The following is a 26,967-nucleotide window of genomic DNA, read 5'->3' on the forward strand; positions in this document are numbered from 1 at the left end:
CCTAGTCTGTCAGTAAAAGTTTGATTTTCCTTAGTTGCTTCTAATTATGAAAAAATACCAGTGAATTATCATGTTCGATAAAAATTACCAATTTACAAAATTTTTTCCAGTTTTATAATAAATTTTCCTGACTTTTCTCGACTTCCCGGAATTCCCTGATGATTCCCAATTTTCCAGATCGGCTGGCCACCATGATCAGATCTAATAGTTTCACTAGAAATTCTACAATAGAACTAATGTGAATGCAAGATAAAAATATAGAGGTTTTATGTTTAACATTTTCTAGAATTAAACATATTCTAATACACATTATGCATTAAAAATGAATCCATAATTTTTTTTAAAAAATGTCAATAGTAAAAACATTTTCTAATTATGGAAAACAAAAATCGGCATTTAAAAGAGGCCATCAAAATATGTCGTTCAAAAGCACTTCAATAAACTCATTGCCAAACTAATTTTGAATTACTTTTATTTTGTGTAACACATAACTGAGCATCCAAAAACAAAACTATTGTTGGTGCAGTAACAGAGTTAGTGAACAATTTACTTTTACTCACTATGCAATTCACATCTATTTAACATGCACCCACAGAAGACAAAGGAATATCCATAACAACAGTTAACACAGATTGCAAACAAAGCAGAAATTTGGTGGAAAAAAAAAAAAAAGAATAACATCGTCCATAATCTGAATTGATGCATTTTGATTCATAAAATTTTGATAATCTTTCACATAAAATTTCAACATAAAAAAACCCTGAGTATTAACAACATTAATTTTGATTTTTAAATTTTAAATTAATATTAATATTTATATATATATCATAAGATTCCAAAGCAGTCAGTTTTTACAGCACAGACATAGATCAATATAGAACAATTTTCTAATACATGTGCATTGAGACCACTTAACAAGAATACATTTCACATAACAAGTGTGCAATTTTTTTTAAAACTTTATTTCACATGTAGTGGAGTATTTTTCTTTCACAATCAAACATCAACAGTTTAAGAGATAGATATATGATATATATATATGGCACTCAGCATAATAAACAATACATCACATGACAACTATACAAGCTAAAAACAAGAAAAACTGATTCACATTGCAGAAATTTCAAAACTTAACTGACACAACAATATATACCATTCACTTTTTAAGGATACATCAGGAACTAGGACTAAAAATATTTTTTGTTTATACTTAATGAAGATATGAGAGAAATGCATGACACTATTTCCCTTCGATTTTTGATGCTTTTGCATCAAATAAAATTATTCAACTTTATAATCTCTCCATTTGATATATCATTTGAAATAAAATCACTCTGTTTTAATATCAATAAACACTAATAATATACAAACATTGGTACTTATATAAAACTTTCTGATGAATTAAAATTATGATTTATACAGTGGTGAATTAACTAGAATATTGTAACCTTTGAAAGTAAACACAAAAAGTCATCAATGGCACAAGCAAGTAACAAAATACTTTATGACTTTATAAAACTACAGTTTCTTTGAGCAAACAGTCCATTTAAGTTCACAATACATTCTACTTTATTGGCCTAAATATGAACACATACACATATTTTACACACTTAATATAACATATGCAGTCAGCAAACAATAAATAAACAAATGGAAGGGGAAGTCAAAGCTGGTTGTTTATTTATTTATTTTTTACTTGATTTTAGTTCATTTGTAAGCCATTTGAACAGTGTATCACACAGCAAAAATATACCTAACATTTATAATACCTGCATACCACTGAAACAATTGTTTACAGATAGTTCCTGTAAACAGATCTCATGATTAACCAAACTTTATAATAAAATATGGATAGCATGTTAATTGCTTATGCTCTACACTGACTTAATAAAGCAGGAAAGCACTTTTACATATCATTTTAGCTTCATATTGATGAAACTATGATCATATCGACACATAGATAATATACCAGCAAAGCCATAATTTTAAATCAAATTACATGGCTCTTGACAGATTTTTGTAGATGATCCTGCTTAGAAATATTTCATCATGCAAAATTCACAGAAAATATTTAGTCAAGATCCATAACTTTTTATACTCCATAAAACATTAAAAAGTTTAATCTGGTAAAAGTACTCTTCACTGCTCTTATACACATTATATATATATATTTCAGCATGCAATTATACACTAAGTACATCATTTTATTGGTGGTAAATATCAACACGCAACCACCAAGTAGTAATCAAACATGTAAGTACTACCGTATCAACGGTTCCTTCTGTGCAAAGTAGTCTAAAGAAAATATATTTCTTTTTATGTGCCCAAGTAGTGTAAAAAACAGTCTCTGGCTAATCCTGCTTCACTAACTATTGTTTGGAAACAATACCATCTAAGGCATGGGTGTAAAAATGAATGCAAAATGCACTGCCATGAAACATGTAAACAATTGAGATCATATACAAGATTCTGTATCAATGTTTTTACAACTAAATTAATAGTTAAATGTGAGAAGAAAAACATAATTCAGTATTAAAATAATAATCAAGGAAAATTAGCTATTTTTTCATTAATTATATTTTTAGTAGGTTTGGAGCCAGTGAAGCTGAAGCAATATTTTAATGCTAACATCAAAAAATCATATTTTTACAAAATTATTACAATCAATGTATTGGCAATACTACTGCACATTATACAAAAGAAGTAAAACCAATATTAAAGAGTTATAGAAGTCTCTTTAAGCTTATGATATGTTATAAAAATTTTTTTTAAAAAAACATTTCAATATATATTAGACAGAGAAAAAAAACTATAAACACTTAATCAAGGATAAAGTTAATTGCTCAAATCTTCTCTGCAATAATAATTTTAATGCATATTTCAATTAATATTTTCATATTTATACTGGAAAGTTATGAAATCTAATAAAACTCATTTTATGAATTATAAAAACAGGGAATCAAAATACTTTCACTTTAATGGAATTTTCTCTCTTTTACAAAATCTTTTGTAGCATAAATACTTAGAAAATAGATTTGTATTTCTAATAAAAATAGTTTTTTTTTAGCTTTTAATTAAATGCTAAACTGCTCACCACTATTCCTAGAGTATTCACAGTGCTTAACAACTAGAAACTTTTATTAGAAAAGTTTAATTTTTCCATCAAATTTAAATCACATATTCTGTCTTTATAACTTATATAAGATAGAAAAAAATATATATATATATAAAGAACAATATTTCATTTACAAAGGAATGAAAAGAAAAATCCTTGTCAAAACTTTTATAAACATTTTTTCTTCAATAAAATCAATTACTCAAAAGATATTTAAAAAACATAAGAACAACCATCTGTATACTTTTCAAAACCAATTAATTCATTCCTTGAAATTGTCGAAAAAGGTAAACATTTAATATTTTCTTAATTAGATAGTTTTCAGTTTTAAAAAATTAGATAAAATTTGAATAATTACATAAACTGGAATTTTCGAAAAATTGCTACAGAATTAAGATACTTATCTTTTCATAACTGAAACTTCCCGCACATTCTCAATGTTCATAGATTATTAGTTTTAAAATTTTTCATTCAATTTTGCCACAAAAATGTGAAAACTTATATTGAAGCATATATTTAATAATCAAAAATTCCCAATAAAAATTTTAAAATATATAAAAAGTTCAGAATGGCAAATTATTTTCATAAAAGATATTCATTATTTAAAAAAGGAAATATTTTGAATTTTTTTTTTTTATTTCATAGCATTGAAATTAGATTAAAACAAGTGAATTATAAAAGGCCCAGCATAAAATATACAATTAAAAAGGAATTTTTTAAAAAAAGATGCAAAAAGATTACTCATTTTGATATAGTTTGATTTTAATTTCAAGAATGAACTAAAAGCAAATTTCTTTTAAAATAGAATCTTTAAAAGCTAATTCAAAATAATAAATTACAATTTACAAATGGTCATATATATAACAAAGGAAATTTGCAAACAAACATAAGTTCTTTGGGCTATTACAAATAAGTAATTTATAACATGTCTAACTGCATTAACTTTCCCTCCATATAACTAGCAGTAAAGTTATTCATAAAATATATTCTCATACTTTAAAGGAAAGATAATGTATATCATATTTAGTATACAATACAACAACAATTCCATAATGTTTATTATTATATTCTTAACATTATAACACCCATGCCAAAATGTTTTATATCTCCTTTTCTCTCAATCTATTTGGTGCTTTTATGGGCAGTCATAAAAAAGTCATGCCTCTTTAAGAATTAGGTGAATCACAGCAAGTCTTTTCTTCACATAGAAATGTGCTGTTAAACAAAAATGTATTTTCTGTTTCTAGAAGTACTGCAGCATTAGTATAAAAAAACTTAAAATAGAAAAACAATTAAATTTTTCATACAAAAAATTCAGTAGTATTCTATTATATTGTGGAATATATTAAATATGAATTACAACTTTATTTTTAAAAAATGGTTGTGTAACTATTTTTTTAAATAAAAAATAATAAAAAAATACCATAAAAATTAGCATAATTTAAATAGCATAAAAATAAGTCTTATTTTGACAATTTTCAATGAATTAGGAACTATATTAAACAATAGCATTCATTATGTAAATATATCATTTTCTCCAATATAAATCTAGATTACAAATTACAGAATTTTTCTCAATTGTTTCCTGTGATTTTATTCCCATTTTATTCGAAACAGAATTATATTCTTTGTAGGACAACAGATATTTTTTTATTATTATAGATAAACAATGGAAACCAGGTTAAGACAATATTAAGAAATAAATAATCTTTCTAATTGGAGCAAAAGTTTCAAAAATCAACAAATGCTATTTTGTTGCAATGGTACCTTTACTTTGGCTTCTTGACTAGTCAAAATGCAAAACAAAAGCAAATGAGAATAATTCATCAATGTCATCATCTGCATTTCTGATATGCAGATATTATTTGTGAAATATTTTGTAGAATTACTATCTTTACTTATTGAAAGAATCAACAAAAAGATAAGCACAAGAAAAACAATGAATAGTAATTTTTGACAGACTAAAAAAATGAGAATAAAATCAATATGTAGTAAGATTTGAATTCTGATTGTATTTACAAATGTTTAATATCAAATACATGCATCAAGTTATTGCTCCAAGTAGTTAATAATATAATTATTAAAAATACTATATTAATAATTATATATTAACTAAGATATTAATTATATAATTACCAACTTTGAAAATTGTCAAAATTAAAGCATAGTAGAAATCACAATTAATTAAATATACATAAAAAAAATCTTTAAAATAGAACACAGAACTAATTTCCATACAATTATGAAATAAAATTAGATTACAAAAACTGAGCCTACAAATAATAAAAAATAAAATTTAAAGTACTCCTAAATGAAGAAGACTTGTTATTTCAGGATGTAAGATATTTATAACTACATCCACAAAAAAAAAAAAAAAAAGTACATATATTTTTTAAAAATATATCTAATCACTAGATCAAACTAATCATTCATCGTTTGGAAGCTCAAACTGGAAAATAATTGAAGTTTAGCAGCATGATTGTCTATTTATCTTTCTTAAAAACCTTTCATTAAACAATAATTACAATTAACTTTGGAAGCAAAAAGATACAGCACTTCAAGAAACAGAAAAATAACCAATATTTGCCACAGTTTTTGGTCACACAATTTTACTCGCCCGTTTTATGTACACTCATATAACTAGACAAAAACTTACAGCCAGCACAAATTCAACAAATTTTCTGAATGCTATGTTCCCCAGCTATCGGTGCTGAGTTTCTGTCTCTTGGAGATGCTTCCCTCATAGTCCAGAGTAGGTGGGTCTGGGGAGGGGGATGCAGATTGAGTGAGAACATTACAAGGGGAAATGTTTCCATGCATAGGTGTTCTGCGTCCTGGAGATGGGCAAGGTTCACTTTTGATACGCATCGAGAGAGGAGACAGCTGGGAGTTGTTGGAGCTGAGAGTAAGATGAGGCATAGGACTTCCACCCATGTGAAGTGAATTTGAACTGAAAAAATAATAAATAAATAAAACATCAGACTACTATTCAGCAATTTTGTTTCAGTGTAGCTAAATAATAATAATAAAAAAAAAAAAATTTGAATTCACACCACCATTCAGATTTTCACTGAAAAATTCAGTTATGAATTGTTTTCTGATTGTTATACTAGAATTTTAACAAGTAACATACATTAAAATGTTCATGAGAACATTTATGGAACTATTTCAGAATGTGTAGATTAATTTTACTTTAAATAAATAAGCAATTTATAAGTACTTTTTAAGAAAAAATAAGAACTAACCATAAAAATCGCCTCACAAATAATTTTTTCCTACTTATTGCAATGATAGCTTTTTTGGGGTGGGTGGGGTGGGGGTGGTATCTGTTTATACAAAAATAGGCAATATTTTGAATGAGCTGAATGCTTCTGAAATTCTTAATTTGTATACACAGAATATTTTGGTCCGCCAATTGAACCCAAAATTGTAACAGAGCTACAATTTTAGAAACAAGATTGCTTATCAAATTTCATTAACTTAAGTTGTTGCATTTACCGATGGATTCTGCCAGACTGCTTTATGTGGTCATACACTATATGTTATGAAACATGATATTTTTCATTCAAATTTCTATCTTTAATATTTTTATTAATGCTGTATCTTCTTCTAACAAATGCTTGTTCATAAGAAAGAATAAAAATAACTACAATCTCATTTTCGTGATATTATTGTAATCGAATAAAGATGATTTGACCAAGAAATCTATAAACTCCATAAGAATAGCATGTTTTTATCTTTTCTGATGATGGTAACTACACATAATTTTTTTTTTCACATGTACTTGTTCTCTACCAAAATTACTTACCTATTCAAATTTTTTGGAGATTTATTCATTATGTATTCCAATGTTGTTGTTTTTAATAAGTAATGACACTCACGCTTGGAAAGGATATATCAAACAAATAAATGTAAGATTCTTATTTTCAGAGGTCCAGTACAGTAGACTCCCGATTATCCGCGGGCGGTTTATCTGCGCATGTCGCACTAAGTTTTTTTTTTTTTTTTTTTGCTTCCAAGCAAAGAGAAAATGCTTCCAAAGCAAGAAGCAAACACAAATGACTGATTTCTTCAAAAAGGTGCAGTTTTACAGTTATGCTTTTGTAATTACATAATACATTACAGTATTAAAACAGTACATATGTATTCATTTTTCTGTGTATCCTTGACGCCTCTCATAAGTCCAAAGCACTTTTCTGTTTTCATTAACAAAATGCATTTTAGGTTAGTTTTGAGTGATATACTAAAATATTAAGCGTTAGTGAAACATTTCCTGCTGTTTATTTTACGTTTTATTGTACATAAAACGATTTTTCAAAGTTGGAATGACTGTTTTCTCTTTTGCTATACCCGTTTTTAGCTTTATTCGGATTATCCGCGGCGGCCGCGCCACCCGATTCCGCGGATAATCGGGAGTGTACTGTATAGTAAAAATCTGCGAATATGCTAGAAAACTTTCGGTTAGCTAACTGAAACCAAAATTATACAGAGAGTTACAATTTTAGAAATAAGATCGCTAATTAGATTTCATTTATCTAAGTTGTTGCATTTTTTTATGAAAACTGTAAAAAATGCTTGTAGAATCAGAACATATGAAATTAAGAAATCAGTATTCTGCTGACACTACTAAACCGATTAATCTTAACAATCCATTTATATAGGTTTTTAAAAAAAATCCTAATGAAAACTATTGCAAGACAATTTATAAAATGTTAATAAGTTTAAAAACAGCTAGAATGATTTTTGGATATTTTAGATTTTTTTTTATCTATATTATCTTAATTTACCTACATACAGTTTGAAAACAATACATTTGCTTTTCATTACTTTAGCTCTTTTATAGATTTAATTATCCTTTGATAACATATGTTTACTAATTAAGAACTAAATTATGCAACTTTTAAATAATGTTAGCAAAACTTGTGCTGTGCCAGGGCAAATGGCTAAAAAGAGCACTGACTGAAGCTACAGACAATTAAGAAATGCCCTGATACTAGTTTTAAAAGCATAATCACAAATGGAGTTCAATTATTTTTTAAAAAATAAATTGAATTAGTTAGTAAAATTAAATTAAAAAATTAATGGAATCGGTATAACAAAAAGGTTATTTTTTAAATTTTTAAATGGTGTGAAAGCAATATTTGCGAGATAATTTTGGAAGTTGAAGTAGAAAATATAGAAGATCACTCAATTCTATTTTGCCCCTTTTAGGCAAGGTTTAGTAATTTTTTAATGGTGTAGACCGTTAATTCTTTTAGATGTGAATTCATTACAAACCATCAAGGGATATGAAACTCTACAAGGTTAGTGTGCACATGTGTGCGCACACGCACGCACACAAACACAGACAGAGAGAGAGATTACGTACCTGTTCATATGTGTAGAACCTGACCAGTTGTGAGTAAAACCTGATGAAGCGAAGCTGCTATTAAGACCTAATTCAGGACTTAAATGGAAGTCACCTATAAAGATTGTCAAAAATTTAAAAACAAATGAAATGTATGAAAAAATTATAAGTTGAATTATAACAAAATTCAGAATTAAGATAAAGATAATTTAAAATTATTTATTTCCAAGTTTTTTTGCTAACCCATTACTTTATAAAAAGCTGAACAAAATTGGAAATGTAGTGATAAATGGTGAAATTTAAATACCATGATCATAATTAAGAAATTATTTAAAAAAAAAAAGAATTAAAAAAACACCTTTCATATATATGAACTACAATTAACTATTATAGGAAAAGGCTTATGGCAATTAAGAATAAATATCTTACTTGAATTAAAAGAAGACAGATTGGACGGATAACTGGACACATTATTAGGTGTAGAAACAGAAACCATAGGTGCAGGTCCAAGAGAAGTCCGACAATTCTAAAAAAATATACCAAGATTTAAAAGAAAAATTTTAAAATCACAAGTAAGGGCAAGAATTATTTTTGTTTTCTATTCTTACTTTAACTACAGATAATTAAAATTTATTTATTATCCTTTTGGATGAATTATCACTGAATTAAAATATAAATTATAATAATAGTACTGAGAAGTCATACTGTGTCATTTTATAAAAAGCTAAGTAATTCAATATTAAAAAAAGATAAAAATAAGCAATAAATGTATTTCTTTTAGCTATTGCTCATACATTTGAAACACCAGATATGCATAATTTTGTGAAAGTACATCCATTAACTGAAATACTACTACTCACCATAGGTGGTGGGGAATGAGGAGCATTTGGTATGATGACATGGAAATTTGACCGTGATGGTGATGGATGTCTACTATGTCTACCATCAATACTTCCATCTGGTGAAACACTGCCAGGAAGAGAACATGGTGAACTACCCCTTTGGTACCCATTGCTTCCTCGGCTAACATCCAATAAATTGCCTGTTAAAAAATAAAATAAATGCAATTAAACAAAAACAAGTATTAAATAAGCTCACAACACATAAATACCTCTATATAGAACTAGCACAATGACAATATATGAAATTTAAAAATAATAAGTTATCAAATAAAAAAATCACATATTTTTGAATCATTAATTAATATTTTTTTTCTAAATTGGAAGTGTTTTTATAGTAATTTTGTTAATACAGATAATAATTTAAAATTACAGGTACAACTAGAGTACAATACTTTTATTAATATATAGCAAAAAGTTACACATTCATATTATTCCACCGTGATATGGGATGGATATGGTTGCGATTCATTTATTAATTTACTGAAACATTCCACTATTTAGAAATATAATAAAAATAGTTAGCAATGAAATAGAGTTTAATGGGAAGGTGGTAATTGAGTTAAATTAAACTAAGTTTTTTATTTCTTTTAGTTTGAATCTTTGCAAATATTTCTACAGAATGTTTACATATCTTTTAAAAAACCTACTTTTATTCACTGTTTTATAAGTAACATTTTCAATGATTTCTTGAATATTGACAATTCTTCAGCTAAAGTTATTTAATAAGTAAACCTTTAATATGAAAATTTTTAACATTTAATTTAATTTTAAAAGAGTTACAGAGAAAATTTCTACTATAAAAAACATCATAGAGAAGACTAAAATTAGTTTTATTTCTATAAAATTCATATAACCTAAAACCAATTAACATACAATACGAAATTAATAATTTTCATTTACTACTTAAATATATAAGTATTATTTGTATCACTAGTGAAATACAGAATTTTTAATATTCTGAAAACTGAAGCAATTTTGCATCACTTAATGTCAAACATAAATTATTTCAACATGAAGCTCTATAAACAATGAAATGAATGAACTTCAAGCAGCTGATTAAGTTACAATCAATAAATCAATAATTCTCACTACACACATATCTATACTTGAAACAATTTTTTTTATATTGCTGTAACAAATATATATATTTCCTTCTTACCACAAGAGGTGGGTTGTGGGCTCACAGATGAAGGACCATGGTCAAGAACATTTGGTTCAGGTGTATAGCTCACAGTTACTGGCAAAGGTGAAGGTGGTAGCTCCGAAGCAATGGATGATCCTTGTGGACACTATAAAGAAATTGCCAATTCTTAGATGATTTACTCCACAAAATTAGAAGGAAAAAGAAATTAAATAAACATTTAAAAATTTATTTGTTGCATTCCTGAAAGTGAAACTCTCTTATTTTCCTTCAACAAGTTGAGGAAAAATTTTTAAACAGGTACAAAGGTAAATTTACCATCACTGAATTGTTCAAAATGACTCACACATAATGCTAAAAACAATCAAGCTAAGCTTACAGGCTACAAAAATACTTTTCACAGGTTGGCAGCCCAATTAATATAAAAAATTTATATCAAAAGTTGCCCCTGCCCTTATACATACTAATTTTTAGGATTATATTAAATATTTATATACATATATACACACACACATACACACCAATAGAATTTCTAAACTATTAGCAATAGATACATAATTCCACTAGAAAAAATAGTTTAAATAGCAAAAAGAGATATATATTTTATGCCATTTGAGTAAGAAAATGCATTTCTGAAAGCTGTGAATTTTAAATTTCTATATGGTATTCAAATCTTATTAATAACATTTAATAATAATAATAAACTGAGTACACCCTAAGACACAATAAATAAACCCCATTGTTTTATGACACAAATTGCACAAAATGGGAATTATATAAACATTTTATTTTAAGGAATAATTTTTAAGTGAAATATGTTTGGATGAGATTAAAAATGTTATTGTAATTTCTTTATGGATTTATATATTCAAAAGAAAAGTGTTAAATTAATATTCAACCAGAACATAAATAAGAAAAAAAATTATAAATCAGCTTGCTTAATAAAAACATGGAGAAACGAAATAATTTCAACGAAATATAGAAATATTTAAAAACGTGATTATAACCAACAATTCTACAGACTTGAAATTTATGTCACTTTACTAATAATCTTTAAAAGTTACTTACATTCAAGCTAATTTTAAGTTCTGTTATTAATTCTTGGCCTAAATATACATAATAGTAGCAAAAGTGCAAACACATATATGCCTTTTTAATTAAAAAATAATAATTCTATTGAAAATTTAAGTATTTCCATATAAAGAAAAAATAAAAAAGAATAACATATAGCTACAAGTAGTTAAAATTTTGTATCATTAAAGAAGGATTTCCATTTCCATTTACCCTTGAAATAGTTTATGATCCATTATGACATATTTTGATTGATTGACAAGGATTTTGGAATTTTAGTTGCAAAAGCTGTCATCCCTGCAGACTAAAAATATTGCTAGTATTTATAATAAATATTCTCATTCTTTTTCTTTTTATTCCTTTAAGAATAGTGAATTTCCTTTAATCTCCTTATTAATATCAAATGTTTTACAATATCAAACATTTTTTTTTTTTTTTTTTTTTTTTTTTTTTTGCTATGTTGAGTAGAAAAAGTAATCATAGCCATACAAAAATACAAACTGAAGAAAAGATGATAAAAAAAATAATTAAATACTAAAAATATGCAGGCAGATAAGACATAATTTTAAATGGAAAAATGAGTTAGATAGGCATATAATTCTTCACGTAAAGTATTCGAAAATTAAATTAATTTATAAATGCCAAGTGTAGCAGTTTCATTACTCTATCGTATCTTTTAATAATAGATAGCGATACCTGATTATGTACACATCCCATAGTGTATTTCAATTGTAAATAAGGAGATGTTCTGTTAAGGTGTGCACGAATGAATGTCTTGTCTTCGTGTTTTGTGTGAAATATGATCATTAAAGAATTCCTGAAAATACAGGTCCTGTTACTTCCACTGTACAGATCATAATGATCCTCATTTCACCACACAAGTTAAATTATAAATGCGTAATTTCAATTTGTAATTTATCACCTTAACCTAGAGAGAAAAGTCCTAAACACATGCAAAATAAATGCTGCAATACAAGGAATGCTATCGAAATAAATCAATCCATGTATTAATTCATTTTACAATTCACATAAATATTATTCCTTGATGAACAATTAATATGTTGATCATCTTCCTTCATATTTTATTTTCATCTTTATTGGAACTGTATTGCAAATAAGATTAAAACTTTTGTAAACATTAATTAATGCTGAAAAGTGTGAATTAAATGCTTAAATTATGATATGGAGATATTAAAGGTTTATTCAATTTCATTCAGTGAAGCAGAAAAGTCTTAGTTTTCAATGTGTTAGTCAAATTTAGAAATATTCTTTTACAAAATAGTTTATGAATTTGTCTTTCAGCGAGAAATTTAAAATAATGGAACAAAGGTATCAAATAAAGGGGGGGGGGGGCTCATTTGTCATCAATTATTATTGTCTTTTTAAGCTTTTTTAGTTGATGTTAGTCTAAAACAGTGATGCCAAACTATGGCCTATATACTAGACAGTTCTAATTTAAGAGATTCTCTCTTGATATCAATGGAAATTTAAAAATATAGAAATTTTATGGATATTACAAATGCTTATTTATGGCAAAATATGTTGAAAATACTTTTGAGACTAGAGAGTTTTATAAATTGTATTGATCCATCTATTGAAATTCGTCTAACTCTGGTCTAAAGCAGTTATTTTTCTCAAATTTTATAACTGACTGTCTCCAGTAATAACTCAAGAGAAAGAAAAATATTTCATGCATGGTAATTTTTAGTATGCAAATTTAATGTTAGTTTTTGCCTGCTAGCCTCATCTGAAAGATTAAAGAATTTTTGAAAAATAAATGAGTAAATCTAGTTCCTTGATATCGGCAAAGAATGAAAAGTGAATATGACATATGATTATCAGAACTTAACCAGTCAGATTTGTTTAAAGCAGCATCAATGTTCTCCCCTCAATATTCTCATACACTTAGACAATCTAGTCTTTTCTTCTTTTACTCTTCTCTGCATCCTCTGAATATAGAGAGGGGGAGGAGAGTAGTGATGGAGGCAACTTTTGATGTTACAGCAACATGGGAATATCCCATGTGTAAGGAAGCAGTATGCCACATTTTATACTTCTTAATATAATGAAGCATACAATGTGCATAATATATTAGAATACAGTTTGAACACCTTCCTTCATTGGATTTGAATTTCATAGATTTCATACCAAATTTTAACTCTCTAAATCATTGTGTTTTTGAGTTACTGCATTCACATATATTAATTTACAAATCAATACATAGTCCCCTCCTAGGCAGATTAGGTTCTACATTTAATACACATTTATGAGGATAAATACAGTTCCCTCATTCATAACATAAATTACATCCATATGGCTCTTTCATTTTTGCCAGAGCATGTTCATATACATATCTATAAATGAATTTCCTTTTACCTTATTTCTTTCCAAATTTTGAGGAGAATGAAAAAAAAAAAAAAAAAAAAAAAAGTGGTATGTAACTAAGACAAAATATTAAATTTCACTATTCTAACTGAATACGTTTTTGAGTTATTGTATTCACAAACAGAAATAATAATTTCAAAAATGCCTTTTTCAGACTCAGGGTAGCCTGAAAAGTGGAAATTCATTGAAATCTTGAGTTGAATTTTGTAATGGTTATAATATTTTTTTGTACCTTTCATAGCTAAAAAAGAAGAAGAAAAAATGTAGTTCTTTTAAGCCTTCATTAACAGCAATAATAGCTTAAGCTATAGAGAATTGAACACAATGATTAATCCAAAATTCAGAGTCATAGTATTAAAAATTAATTTTTTTTTTAATCTCATAAAGAAAGATAAATTTATATCCTTGTTCAAATTACTATTTTCATTTGTATGATCATTAGATTGTAATAGATTTAACATATTAATTATAAGGATATAATAAATTTCCTTACTAATACTTACAATGAGGTATTTTAGAGAATTAATCTAATAAACTTAAAAATATATTTATCTCCCTTTAATAATTGTACATATTTACATACTCAACAAACATTCAAGCATTTTTATATTTACATACCCTAGAGTTTCCATTAACTTGAGTGTTTCTTTGCATCATCATTTCAAATTCTTCATTGATTTTTTGAAATTTAGGATCAGATCTACTGGAAATGGAATACTGTTCCATATCTGGTTCAGGGCTATCACAGCTATTGGAAGAGCCTTTGCTCTCTTTTTTATTTAAAACCTTAAAATATATTTAAAAAAATATTTTTTAAAAAGAAAAGTTTCAACAACAAATAAATGGAAACAGAAAGAAAAAAAAAAAAAAAAAACCATTCTTAGATTACCTAAGTTATAAACTAAAGAATATTATATATACTAATGGAGTACTTAAAGGTAGCAGAATATAACTATCATAAATATGAAAATAATATAATAAAACAACATATCACAATATGATTTTACCCAAAATATATATAATAAAAATTTTATTAGAAAACTCATCAACTAGATGAAAATTCATAGTATTGAAACACACACACACACACACAAAACAATCAATGCAAGTTTATAATCACTACAAAAAAATATTTACAAAAATAATGAATAACATTATTATAAACATTTTCAAGATAAATATTTATGAATATATAATATTTATATTTAGCCTATTTCAAAAAGTATTTGAATATACCTATTGAAATTTAGACTTATCAATAAGACAGTTTATCAACATATAGGTTCGCAGAAGAATTCAATATTGTTTTAATTATAATTGTATAACACCAAATGTATAAATTTAATTTCATAAAAAAAAATTATGTTTGTTTTCATTTCAAGATAAAAAAATTTTTTCCCCTTTTAAATTATGATACATATAATGAATTAATTCCAAGAAAAAAAATTCATCACAGAGAATTTTAGCCTTATATTTAAAATTAAATAATAATGATAATCTAATTTGTTGATTATTTTTACCTAAATTAATAGAAATAAACTGCAAACGAAAGATTCTAACATGTTATTTAAAATTTTTTGAAAGCAAAATACTTATATATTAATAGAAAAGTAAAGGCAATGTCTTTATAAAATGATATATAATTAATTTTGAAAATTTTTATGTAGCATTAGAAAATTAACCAGTTACAATCTTCTCTTTACTCATTATATTTTTCCGTCATTTTCTTCAGTAACAAATTTCAATAGCAAATTCACAATAATTAGGTAACAAATTCAAATTAGATTCAGTAACAAATTCTTTAAATACACATTCATTCATTAAATATATAACTCAATTTGCATACCTTTTAGCAAAAGGAATGCAAAATTTATGGACTATTATTTTGCTAGTATCTATGCCATCTTTTCTTTAAAAAAAAAAAAAAAAAAACTCTTCTAAATAAGCAATAATTTAGACATAAAATGCATAGAATTATTCATTAGAAGCATTAAAAATTTCATTTAAATAAATCCTTACACATTCTACATAAAGAAAAATAACAAATTATTTAATTATGTTATTATTATAAAAATAATAATTTGTATGAATGCAAACAAGTAATGTCATTATAAATTATATAAAATATCTTAAATTTAAATAATAATAATAAAATGGAATAAAGAAGTCATAGATTCAGCAACAGAACTGAACTTCTATAATTTTGTTCATCACTTAAATGTCTATTTTTTATAAAATTATTAGTTTTATAATCTTTTTTTTTTTTTAATGAAATACCCCTGGCATACCATTTAAGAAATATCACATGCATACAGTACTATCAATTGACAAAGTTTGTTTGCTTATAAGCTTTTATATTTGAAAAACCTTTTAGGTTAAACTCCTGTGCCTGTTTCGATAAATTTTTTTAAGAGGCTGAAAAGATTAAAACCTCCTATCATGATTTGGGCCTAAAAGGCAAACTTCAAGCAAGAGAGGTTATGATTACAATTACTTTTTCTGTGAATACATATAGTGGTTTAATGAAAAGGTTTCGGATCATGACAAACCATATTAGCTTTTCAAAGCTAAAGAAACTGAATACATAATCAAAATACAAAAAATAAAAAATTAGATTATTATTGTCACAATGAAGGTGAAATTATATTTAATTGTCTAATTATGCTACTGATATCATATTTTCATTTAGATAACAAATTAATAACTGCAAAAAATGTAATAAATGCATAAGAAACTTGTGATACAAGAAAAACAAAGCTAAAGACCAACAATTAAAAAAAAATTTTGCCTGCAAATATTACATACTTATGTAATGACTCAACATTGCTATAAAACAATGACATATGCTTATGTGAATTACTTTACATTATTATTATTGTAGTGGGGGGGGGGGGAGAAATAGAATGCAAGGGAGGGAATCAAGGAAATATGTTTAACTATATAATTTACTAAAATATCACAATAAGGTATTTCAGATTACTACATAGAAAAAAATTCTTCCCTAAGATATTTTCCTACATCACTTTGGTAGTACAAGGACACCAAAATTATGTTAATTATCATAGCTTTAAAACCTTAATTAATTCATAAATTTTTTATTACATTTAATTATAAGAAAATGATAGGCAATAGAAAGTAGAATAATAAAAATTTAAATGTAGAGAAAGTGTAAAATGAGTTGTTTTACGCCTGTTATATATATTTTTTGCTAATAATTTAATAATTCTTTTTAAAAAGATCAGGACTAACACTGAATTTTCTGGTAATTTATAAATTATGATAATCTATGTCAGCTTCCAAAATAGTGCAACACTTACCTCAACTATGTCACAGTTAGTTCTACTTTCATGAGGTTCATTATATTCTGTATACTTCAAAAGTACTTTGTCCATATCAGTACTTGCATACTGAAATAATTTATTTGTGCTATTAAATATGATAAGTGCTATTTCACAGTCACACAAGACACTAAGTTCATATGCCTTTTTCATCAATCCAAATTTCCTTTTTGTAAATGTAACCTGAAAAGAGAAAATATAATCAAGTAATTAATTTTCAATTAAATAAATTTAATAATACTGTATGTTTTATCATTACTTAAGTTATTCTTGTTGTAAAATGGCACTATGTTATGAGTTAATATTGAAATCACCAAAGTATGCTTAATCATGTAAGAATATGCTAAACTTACACAGTAAAGTTAATATAAAATCGCATGCCCTATGGCATAAGGTTGCCCTATTTAATATATATTTTAATTGTAAACAAATTAATAGAAAAATGCAATACATAAAAAATTAGAATGGTTCTACTTTTGTTAGAACATAATGAACGCATGTGCACACACACATGTGCGGATTTGATTAACATTACATCAAACTTATGAAAATATATAATAAACAACATGTTTAAATATTACTAAAAATTATGTTATTTAAATAAAAAGAAAATATCTGATTGTAAGCAAAGGTCATTTTTTTAATTCAAGACTAAAATTGATTAAATTATAGTTTGCTGCAAAATCCTAATTTTAGACAATTAAAAAATTTTGTAAGAATCACGAAAATTAGTTTTTAAAATATACATTTGTTTTTCATTCAATTACATAAATAATAAAAACATATTTGATGAATGTTTTCTACTTGTATGTAACAGCTATAATTTTGATTATCAAAAACTTATTTTTATTTTATAAGTATAGCAAAGAAAATTAAGAATATAAATATGCTTGGTAAAGCAAATGAAAAATTAAAAAGAAATAAAATACCTGTCTATTTCTTTCATCAGTGATTCTAGATATCTGTATCTTCTTTCTCCCCATGGCAACAGGTTTTATTAACTGTGTATTACAAAAGCCTTCCAGTTCAAGTATCACAATAAAATTGAATAAATCAAGGTCTGTTGCCTTTTAAATTTCAGGGCAACTAACCATTGATGTTAAAACCTAAAAAAAAACATAAAAATTATTAAATGCATAATGTTTTTTACCAAACTAATGAATTGTTGCAGTGATTTACAAAATTAAAACAATCAATAACTTTTATTATATTAGGCAGAATGCAAATATTCACAAATAGACAAAAATCAGATTAAACAACAACACTGAGCCAAAATGTTGATAAAAATTTAACCCTCTCATAGAGTTGTGAATATTTCATATTCCAACACCAGTATTTGCAATCATATAATATAGTACAATATATGCATATTGAGAAGTGTTGGTACCTTATTATATTAAGAACATAAGAAAAATAAACCATTCAGAGCTTTATTTTTTAAATAATGTACTTTCAAATTTAACAAATTAAAAAATTATATAGACCTCACTTCTGGCAAGCAAAAGATATCAACCAATCATGTTAATTTAGCATAATTTTTTTTATCAAAAAATTTACATAACATTTAAAAACTGTTCAGGCGTATTTCAAAAGGTGTAAGATGTCCTGTGCTAAGTCAAAATGCATATCTGCAAATAAATTAATACATTTTATATAATATTACCTTATATATATAGTAAGATAAATCTTCTTTTAAATAAAACTAAAACGGTCATGGAAAAAATAACAAAAAAATTACTACTCCAAAAACACACAGCATAATCATAATATATCTAAATGACTAGATGTTTTATGTGTAGATGACATTAACATATAATTCAGATAGCTTCCAGTTTTCTAATCCCCCTCTCCTCCAAATATCAGAAAAATGTTCGATTCAATTTAATATGCATCCTTCTTTCAAATCAGCAAAGTTGTGAATAATTTTACTTTTAAGTAACTGCTGCACTTTTTAATTATTCTACTAGAATTTTTACCATAACAAAAAGTCAAAAGACTATTATTTATGATAAAAATAATTATGTTGAATTATCAAACATTTAAAGATTACTTCATAAGAAAAAAATTAATATAAGCCGGTTCATAAATGAAATGAATTACATTAAACAAAATTATAAAATTTGTTCCAAAATATTCTTATCATATTTTAAAGAACAATGAAGAAATAAATTATATTTTCTGACAGAATTTCCATCACAAGTAATATTATAATATATAATCTACAAAGGGAAAATCAGAGAATATTAATGTTTTTATGCAATTTGTTTTATAATGAGAAAATATTTTAAAAAATAGTTAAAAATTCAAAATACATTCATAAAAAAAAGACTGTCCAAAACAATTCTAAAAACAATAAGTGAAAAGTATTAAAAAAACACTCTCCCTTTATTTAGTGATAAATAAAAGTATGTATCATATGTTTTCTATCACAACAGTATCAATTAACAACGAATATAAATCAATTAATTGAATTCCAAATAATTTCCCGTCCCAATAAAACTAAAAAAAGAAAGAACCACTTTTTTTTATTAAAATACATATAATATTAAACAAAAAAGTTATTTTGACATATAAGCCATGGAAGTAATCTTGATTATATATCAACACCGTATGGTGGTATTCGGAAGCATATTATGAGAGCGCTTTGATCACTCTTTACCACCAAATTCCTATTGCTCAATACAGTAGGAGACGAAATGAACATCTCAATCCGACATCGTTCAGAGCAGTATGTTTTTCCATAATCAGGTGAATCGTACCAAGACGGAAAATCAGAAAGTATTACCGGCACGCGGGAAGTGATAGGGAAATGTAAAAAAAGAGAAAAAACTAATAATAATAAAGGGACATGTGAAAACTCATAACCCAAAATAGTAACATACCTTACATCCCTTCAGCGTCTAAGGATCTAGAAGATCCTCCATCGGGCATGTGCTTCAGAGGGTTACCTTTCTCTTCGGTTGGCGGCAGGGAAGACTGCCAACATCACGCCAACAAACTACATTACAGGGAGAATGCACCTAGACAATTTTATGTTGTTTTTTCGCAGGTTTGTGATTTGAAGGACATTCTTTTGCATTCGGGATACGCAGTTAATACTGACTTTGCTTTTCCTCCCGGATGTTTCAAAAAAAAAAAAAAAAAAAAACCAAAACTTACAGATACACATATTAGTATTAACAAGTACGGAGGATTTATTTCACCTTTTCTCTCAATGCAATTGATTATTTCTAAAAATATTTGGTCAAATTAATTTTACTTGTTTTTTTTATATAGAAATAATTTCTAATGCGTGAATCGTTACTCCTACATAAATAAGTCAAATAAAATTCTAATTATACAAAAAAAAAAAAAAAAAAAAAAAAAAAATGTTGGACTTCAAAATTTTTATTTTATAATGATTAATTGCTAGTTTAATTCAAAAATGACTTGTCAACCAACATACCTTTACTTTATTTTATATATCGCACGGAATTCTTAAACAAAAACAAATATTTGTATAAGAGATCGATGGAAATTTGAATTAAAAATGACAAATTGAATTCGAATTAATACTCCAATTCTTGCTCCAAGCTAATCGAGAAATGAGAATTGCTTGGACAGCAACGCATGCACAAGATGATAATTACGTTAGCCGTTAGCGAATCATGAAATAATAAATTGGTTGAAAGAATGTCCATATATATAAATATGTTCAATTTCAAAATGATCGTTTTAAAGAATAATATTAGTTACTGATTCTTTGCTCAACATTCTGAATAAAAAAAATAAGTAAAGGAAGAAAAGCAAAAAGAGGGGAAGGATAGAAATGGAAGAATAACGAAGGCGATTTGAAATAACGGTCAATGAATTTTAGTAACATCCGGAATGAAGTATTTTAACAACCAGAAAGCCCAGATTTTATAAAATTCATTGACTACGGAAGAAAAAATCATAAAATTGTTAAATTACACGAAACAAAAGCAAGAAAGCGATGACGATTGAAGAAGAGAAGGACAAGGGTGGGTGCGGGCTAAAATTTCGTTTCGGAATGAGATTTAGTATGATTTTAGGATGCTTATTCATAAAATTATTAATAACTAGCAAATTCCAAGGAAATAAGTCATTGCCATGATTTATACACCAGCAAGTTGTCATTGTAGTCTTGCGCCGATCAGCGCTGTCGTTTAATATTGGTTTCGCATCCGAGGGGAAAGGGCTCGATCCTTGAAGCACATTTAAATTTTTTCTAAAATTATCTATATAAAGAAAACACTATCATACGTGGCACAGAAACTGCTCTTATTGCTCATCACACAATGGAAACAGTGAAATGTAAACAAATGATTATACGAACATTTCAGACTGCTTCACTAAAAGTTTCTATAACTACACTTTATTCAACGCTAAATAGAACTAATTAATAGAATTTCAAATTATTAGCAATGACCTGAAGAGAGTTCATCGCGTCCTCCCAAAACAGTTAAAGAAAATAAAATGTCAAAGAAATAAAGCTCAAACGCAAATTGGATCGTCGCCAGATGAATAATCGCACTGACTTAACTATGGATGTTGACGACCAGATCTCGCAAAAATTGTCTTCACATCATCCTTTTCTTTATTTTTATTGATTTTTTTAATGTAACACACTATTAGCAATAGCATTTTTAATATTATATATAATTTCAAACTCATCTATCAAAAACATTCAATTTCATGCTTGTGCCAATGTTACAATTAAGATTTTTTTTAAAAATCTGCTTTGGACATCAACTCTGTAACAGGAGTTTCATTTCCATTTTTATTTCGAAGTACACAATCTTTCATTTTCCATCCATAGTCATTTGCAGTAGATTGAATTCCAATTAAATTTGTGGTTTTTAATCATATCGAATAACAAGGCGGAATTTTACTGTTTGTAAATTGTTAACTCAAATTAATTAAATTTGAAAAAAAAAAACGCATCCATATTTATAATTATCTTTCTGTTTAAAAATTAAATTATAATTCAAGTACTAGGAAAATATTTATTTTCGCATAAAAATTAGCAATATGTTAATTATATACTCAATATAATTGTTCATTCATATTAGTAAATCGTTCATTAAATTTAAATAATTTTGAAAAAAAAAAAAAACCCAACAAAGATAGAATCCTCACGGATACGAAGCCAATTTCTACGCTGATGGGCTGCTCAACAACGGTGAGAATTTATTAATATATAAATCAATTCAAAAATTTGACGACTGTTTAGCGGAATTGGCTACTCTAAATATTTTCAAAGAAAATACTATTATACTAAATGTCATCCTAAACTCCTTTTTCTAACCCGTGTGCCCTCCCATTTTAAAAACTGCATAGTAAATCAAAGCAAGCACGTATTTTGATGCAGTTCTCAAGGAAAAATAACAATGTTATTTTCATCAAAAATTGCATTAACCAAACATAAACATTTTTTGAGACCACCGCAAATCATTTTTAAATTTCTCAAGCTTTTATCATGTTTCAGTTTTAAAGAAACCCAGCCCCAACTTATCTCTATTTTTCTCGTAACATTTTTCTTGTAAATTGTAAAGTGGAGAGGAAAATAATCAGGTTCGATTTAAGAATAAAACTGAATATCATTCTTCTGCGATTTGATTTGACTGCGATCAAAAGAAAAAGATTTAAAATGTATATCAATCACTTTCCTAAAACAAATACGTAAAAAAATCTTATTTAATGTACACACACTTATCTTAATAAAAAATTACATATTTTTGGAGGGGATGCTAGCATTTCTAAATTTCCAAAGCTATTTGTTAATGTTAAGTACCGTATTTATTAACTTTTTCGATAAAAAGCACTTACATTTTTATAAGAAAGAATACAAATTTACCACTTTGTATTTATGCCTTTCCTGATTATTTTTCATTTTAAAACATCCTCCTTCAAGTGACGCAATAACAAGGCATTTTCTTAATATTACAAACAAAATAACCAAATAGTTTCTGATTGAAATGAAATATTAATTATATCACCGAAAGCAACTCAACATAATGCACTTACAAATAAAAGGTTATAATATAGACAATCAAACTCTTATTAGCGGACATTACTCGTTGTTTTAAAATTAACTGGTTTTTATTTTAACAGAAAAAAATAATACATACCAATAAAATAGAAATGTGAAATGATACACAACATCAACATAAACAACGTATGCATATAAAGCGGATGTTATCTTACAGTCACAAAAATGCCAAATTGCGAGTTTATTACTCAGAAGCAAGAGAAATACTGCAGCAAGCCTGCAATTCAGTTTCAGATAAACATTTCGAAATGAGCTAAGCTGCATTAAATAATTGTGTAAGCTATTACAGAACTAATAATTTAGAAAAACGCCGATAATTTAGAAAAAAAAAAAGTTTCAAATAAAATCGAAGGACAATTGAATTATTAAAAAGAAAAAATTAAGTAATGCTATTCATTAAAAATAATTGTGATTTTTTCCGTTAAATATTAATTACTGAGTACATAGAGAAAAATCATGCAAATAAAAAATGAACGAAATTCAAGCTTAAATCACGGCCAGATTTGCCAATAATTGCCCACATTATGAAATATTTACTATCAAAATAATATAATGAGTATTTGCAGTGAATGAATTCAACTACTGTCATATTTATCAAAAGGAAGAAGAATTCTTATATTTCTTCTGTGCATGCCATATTAACTTAATTGGAGTAAAAATTTCTATTTGAACAGAGAGAAATAAAAATACGCCAAGGGAATTTTAAAAATATTTGAAAACAGAAAAGTAATGACTAAAAATCATTCTTTTTTTTAAAAATTCCATTGCCATTCTGATATGAAAAAAATACGCTGAATAATAATTGTTAAAAAAATAAATAATTAAAATACAATTGCATAAAAAATAGGGAAGTCAAAATGAATTCATAACATCAAAAGGTATAAAAATAAGTTTTTATATTTACAAAATAACAATGCTAAATATGTTGATATATGATGCAAAATTATTTCAAATAGAGAAAAAAAAAATCCTTACAGAAAATATAATATATTTTTATAGAAATGTTCATTGTTTTATTGCAACTAAATATACTGTTGTCCTTCAGACCTATTCTTATCGAATAATATGCTTGCTAAAGTTGATTTTAAATGAGAAAAAGACGAGAAATGCAAAGAAAAATTAATAAATTAAATTTAAATCGATACTTCCATCCAACTTAACATATACTGTCAAATATAGTTGTCCCTTTAATTTCACTTACAGTTTGATGAGTCAGGAAAAGTTAAATAAATCAGAGAAAATAGACAATAAACAGGTTTTTACGATAACTCATAAATTAAAACACATTCACAACATACAGATTTCTCTCACTCCCTTTTTTTTTCTCCCCTTATTCCGCGCTTATCAAATTCATCGGGACCTCTTGCGAGTCGTCAATTCTTTCAGAATTCTCACATGATTATATAACCAAGTTTATGAAATGAAAGCAATTACATTCTCTAATCCTACGGTTCTGATTCTTATTCAGTCTGAACTGTGAAACTGCATTTGTCTTTTCTTTCTTCCCTTTTATCATTTATATGTTAAAGTTACTGTAAAGTCGGAGCAAAGGTCACCAGCACCCAAGGAATAATTTTCACTACATCACATTTGGTTTTAAAGTGATATAAATGCTTTTATAAAAACATCTGATTTTAATAATGCGATTTCTTGTTTCTATGGCATCCTCTAAAGCCAGCCACTCCATTTTCACACTACTAAGTTGCAGGAATTTGGATTTCAGATCGATACTTTTAGTGGAATGAAAAATAAATAAATCAGGAAAGGAAATTTAATTTATTTTTAATTCATTAATATTAATTAATATTATAAATTAAATGATAATATTAATTAATATTATCATTTAATTTCATTTAATTTTATTCTGGGTATTCACAAAAGAACGATTAATTACACACACACACACACACACACACACACACACACACACACACTATATATATATATATATATATATCTTTTATTGCACATAGCAAAATTTCTCTAAATAGGTACATATAAGTAAGTAATGATAAGAAAAGTGAATTTACCGTTTTGTGAGGGAGTATCAATACGTAACATACATGATTCTGAAACAACAACAATAAATAAATATGATAATATGAGACGGAAATAAACGCATTGGCAGTTTACTAATTTTGTAATTTTCGACCTAACCGTTGTTAATATTGAGACATTTGTCTCATCACTGAATCAGTTTGAAAATACAGATCTCATAGAACTCCGTCACTGCGAATAGAGCCGTTGTCGCACGGTCCGTTTGGGGTCATCACTATTTTCAAGCTTATGACTGCCGATAAACTTTCTAATGCGTCCAAAATGATAAAGGTTTCTCGACAATCTGAATAGGCTAGAGCGTCTGAAGGCGCCAAGCTCGGACTGTATGGTGAGTGCTTCAAAACTTACAAATCGAATCTTTGCAGTTTCGCACGATCGGGGGAAAACTGTTTCCGTCACCTGCTCAAAAACATAACATAACGCCATGTTATGTTTTTCATGTTTATGTTCCTGTGCCTATAACACTGAGTTATCTGACCAGTACGATGAGCACAAGATGAAAGGGGGGAAAAAAGGAAAAAAAAAAAAAATGAAAGAAAATATAGAATAATAGTAGTTCGTCTGGGTCCTGTGTTTTGATTTCCTTCGTGAGAACTGCACTTTTGAATGAATAATTTAATTGATTCTGACTAGTGGCATTTTGGTCTCGGTTATTGTGTAGTCTTGAAAAGGTCTTGGTATTTATGAATATGATTTACTACGGAGTGGAACTTGCCGCGTGAAAGGTATTCGATGCAACTCTCCTGTATCATTCATTCTTCCTCGAGACTTGTTTCTGGCTTTCTCATGTGCCATGAGAGAGTCAGTAAGCATTCGGTGGCATAGTGAATTGGGGATTCTATTTCCTACAGCTACAGTAAGGAGAGTTGGTCAGAGGGAATCTGTGTAGGTGCGTCGGGAATGGGTCGTGTCCAGTGAAGAAAAGGGCATCCAAGTTCGTGCTGAAAAACAGCAAGAACTTGGAACCCTCTGGCTTTCATCTGTTTGGACTAATGAAGAGATTCCTCGATGGTCAAAAGCTTGCTTCTGTGGACAACCTCAAACAGGCCGCTCGACAACGGTTCTTCTTGCAGTCGTTTTATGAGATCTCTATTTTCAAACTGATTCAACGCTGGAATACATGCATCAACATGAAAGGCAGTTATGCCGAAAATTCGTACTTTCATTTCCGTTTCACACTCTCACTCACTGCATTTTTCATTATTACGTTCAAAACTACATAAGCTATTTATTGATAAACTCTAGTATAAAGCAGTGATTACCTAATTCCATTTTTTTAAACAAAAGTGACAATTATTATTGACAAATATCTTTGTTTAATTATATGTTTTCAAAAATGAAAATAACTTTTTAGGAAATGGATTCACTGTTTTAATACTTTTCATCAAGAGGTTGAAAGAGATTCAAACCTCCTTTCAAGATTCACGCCAACGCAGCGAAAATCTAAACTTCGAGCAAGAAAGAGTATGTTTACAATTACTTTTTCAGTGACCACATACAGCTTTTTGAGGAAATTGTCTGAGATCATGACAAACCACAATGGTTTTCCCAATCTAAA

The 26,967-nt window shown here is 26.9% G+C and overlaps 1 protein-coding gene across 2 annotated transcripts in view; it reads right to left on the reverse strand.

Annotated features, from left to right (window-relative positions):
• Positions 1-455: 455 nt before the first annotated feature.
• Positions 456-26,967, reverse strand: part of LOC129981095 (myocyte-specific enhancer factor 2C-like) — an 81,981-nt gene continuing 55,469 nt past the window's right edge. Inside the window, exons 1-9 of one of the 2 annotated variants that reach the window (XM_056091757.1) lie at positions 20,182-20,241; positions 18,229-18,405; positions 17,279-17,482; positions 14,580-14,747; positions 10,524-10,653; positions 9,323-9,504; positions 8,892-8,988; positions 8,484-8,577; positions 456-6,065 (exon numbers count right to left, since the gene is read on the reverse strand). In XM_056091757.1, the coding sequence (XP_055947732.1) occupies positions 5,804-6,065; positions 8,484-8,577; positions 8,892-8,988; positions 9,323-9,504; positions 10,524-10,653; positions 14,580-14,747; positions 17,279-17,482; positions 18,229-18,282 (1,191 nt within the window). In that variant the 5' untranslated portion in view covers positions 18,283-18,405; positions 20,182-20,241 and the 3' untranslated portion in view covers positions 456-5,803. Of the gene's footprint in view, positions 6,066-8,483; positions 8,578-8,891; positions 8,989-9,322; positions 9,505-10,523; positions 10,654-14,579; positions 14,748-17,278; positions 17,483-18,228; positions 18,406-20,181; positions 20,242-26,967 lie in introns of those variants that run through there. The other variant, XM_056091756.1, reaches the window with a different exon arrangement.

This window comes from Argiope bruennichi, chromosome 8 (genome assembly GCF_947563725.1).
Source record: "Argiope bruennichi chromosome 8, qqArgBrue1.1, whole genome shotgun sequence".
NCBI classification, from domain to species: domain Eukaryota; kingdom Metazoa; phylum Arthropoda; class Arachnida; order Araneae; family Araneidae; genus Argiope; species Argiope bruennichi.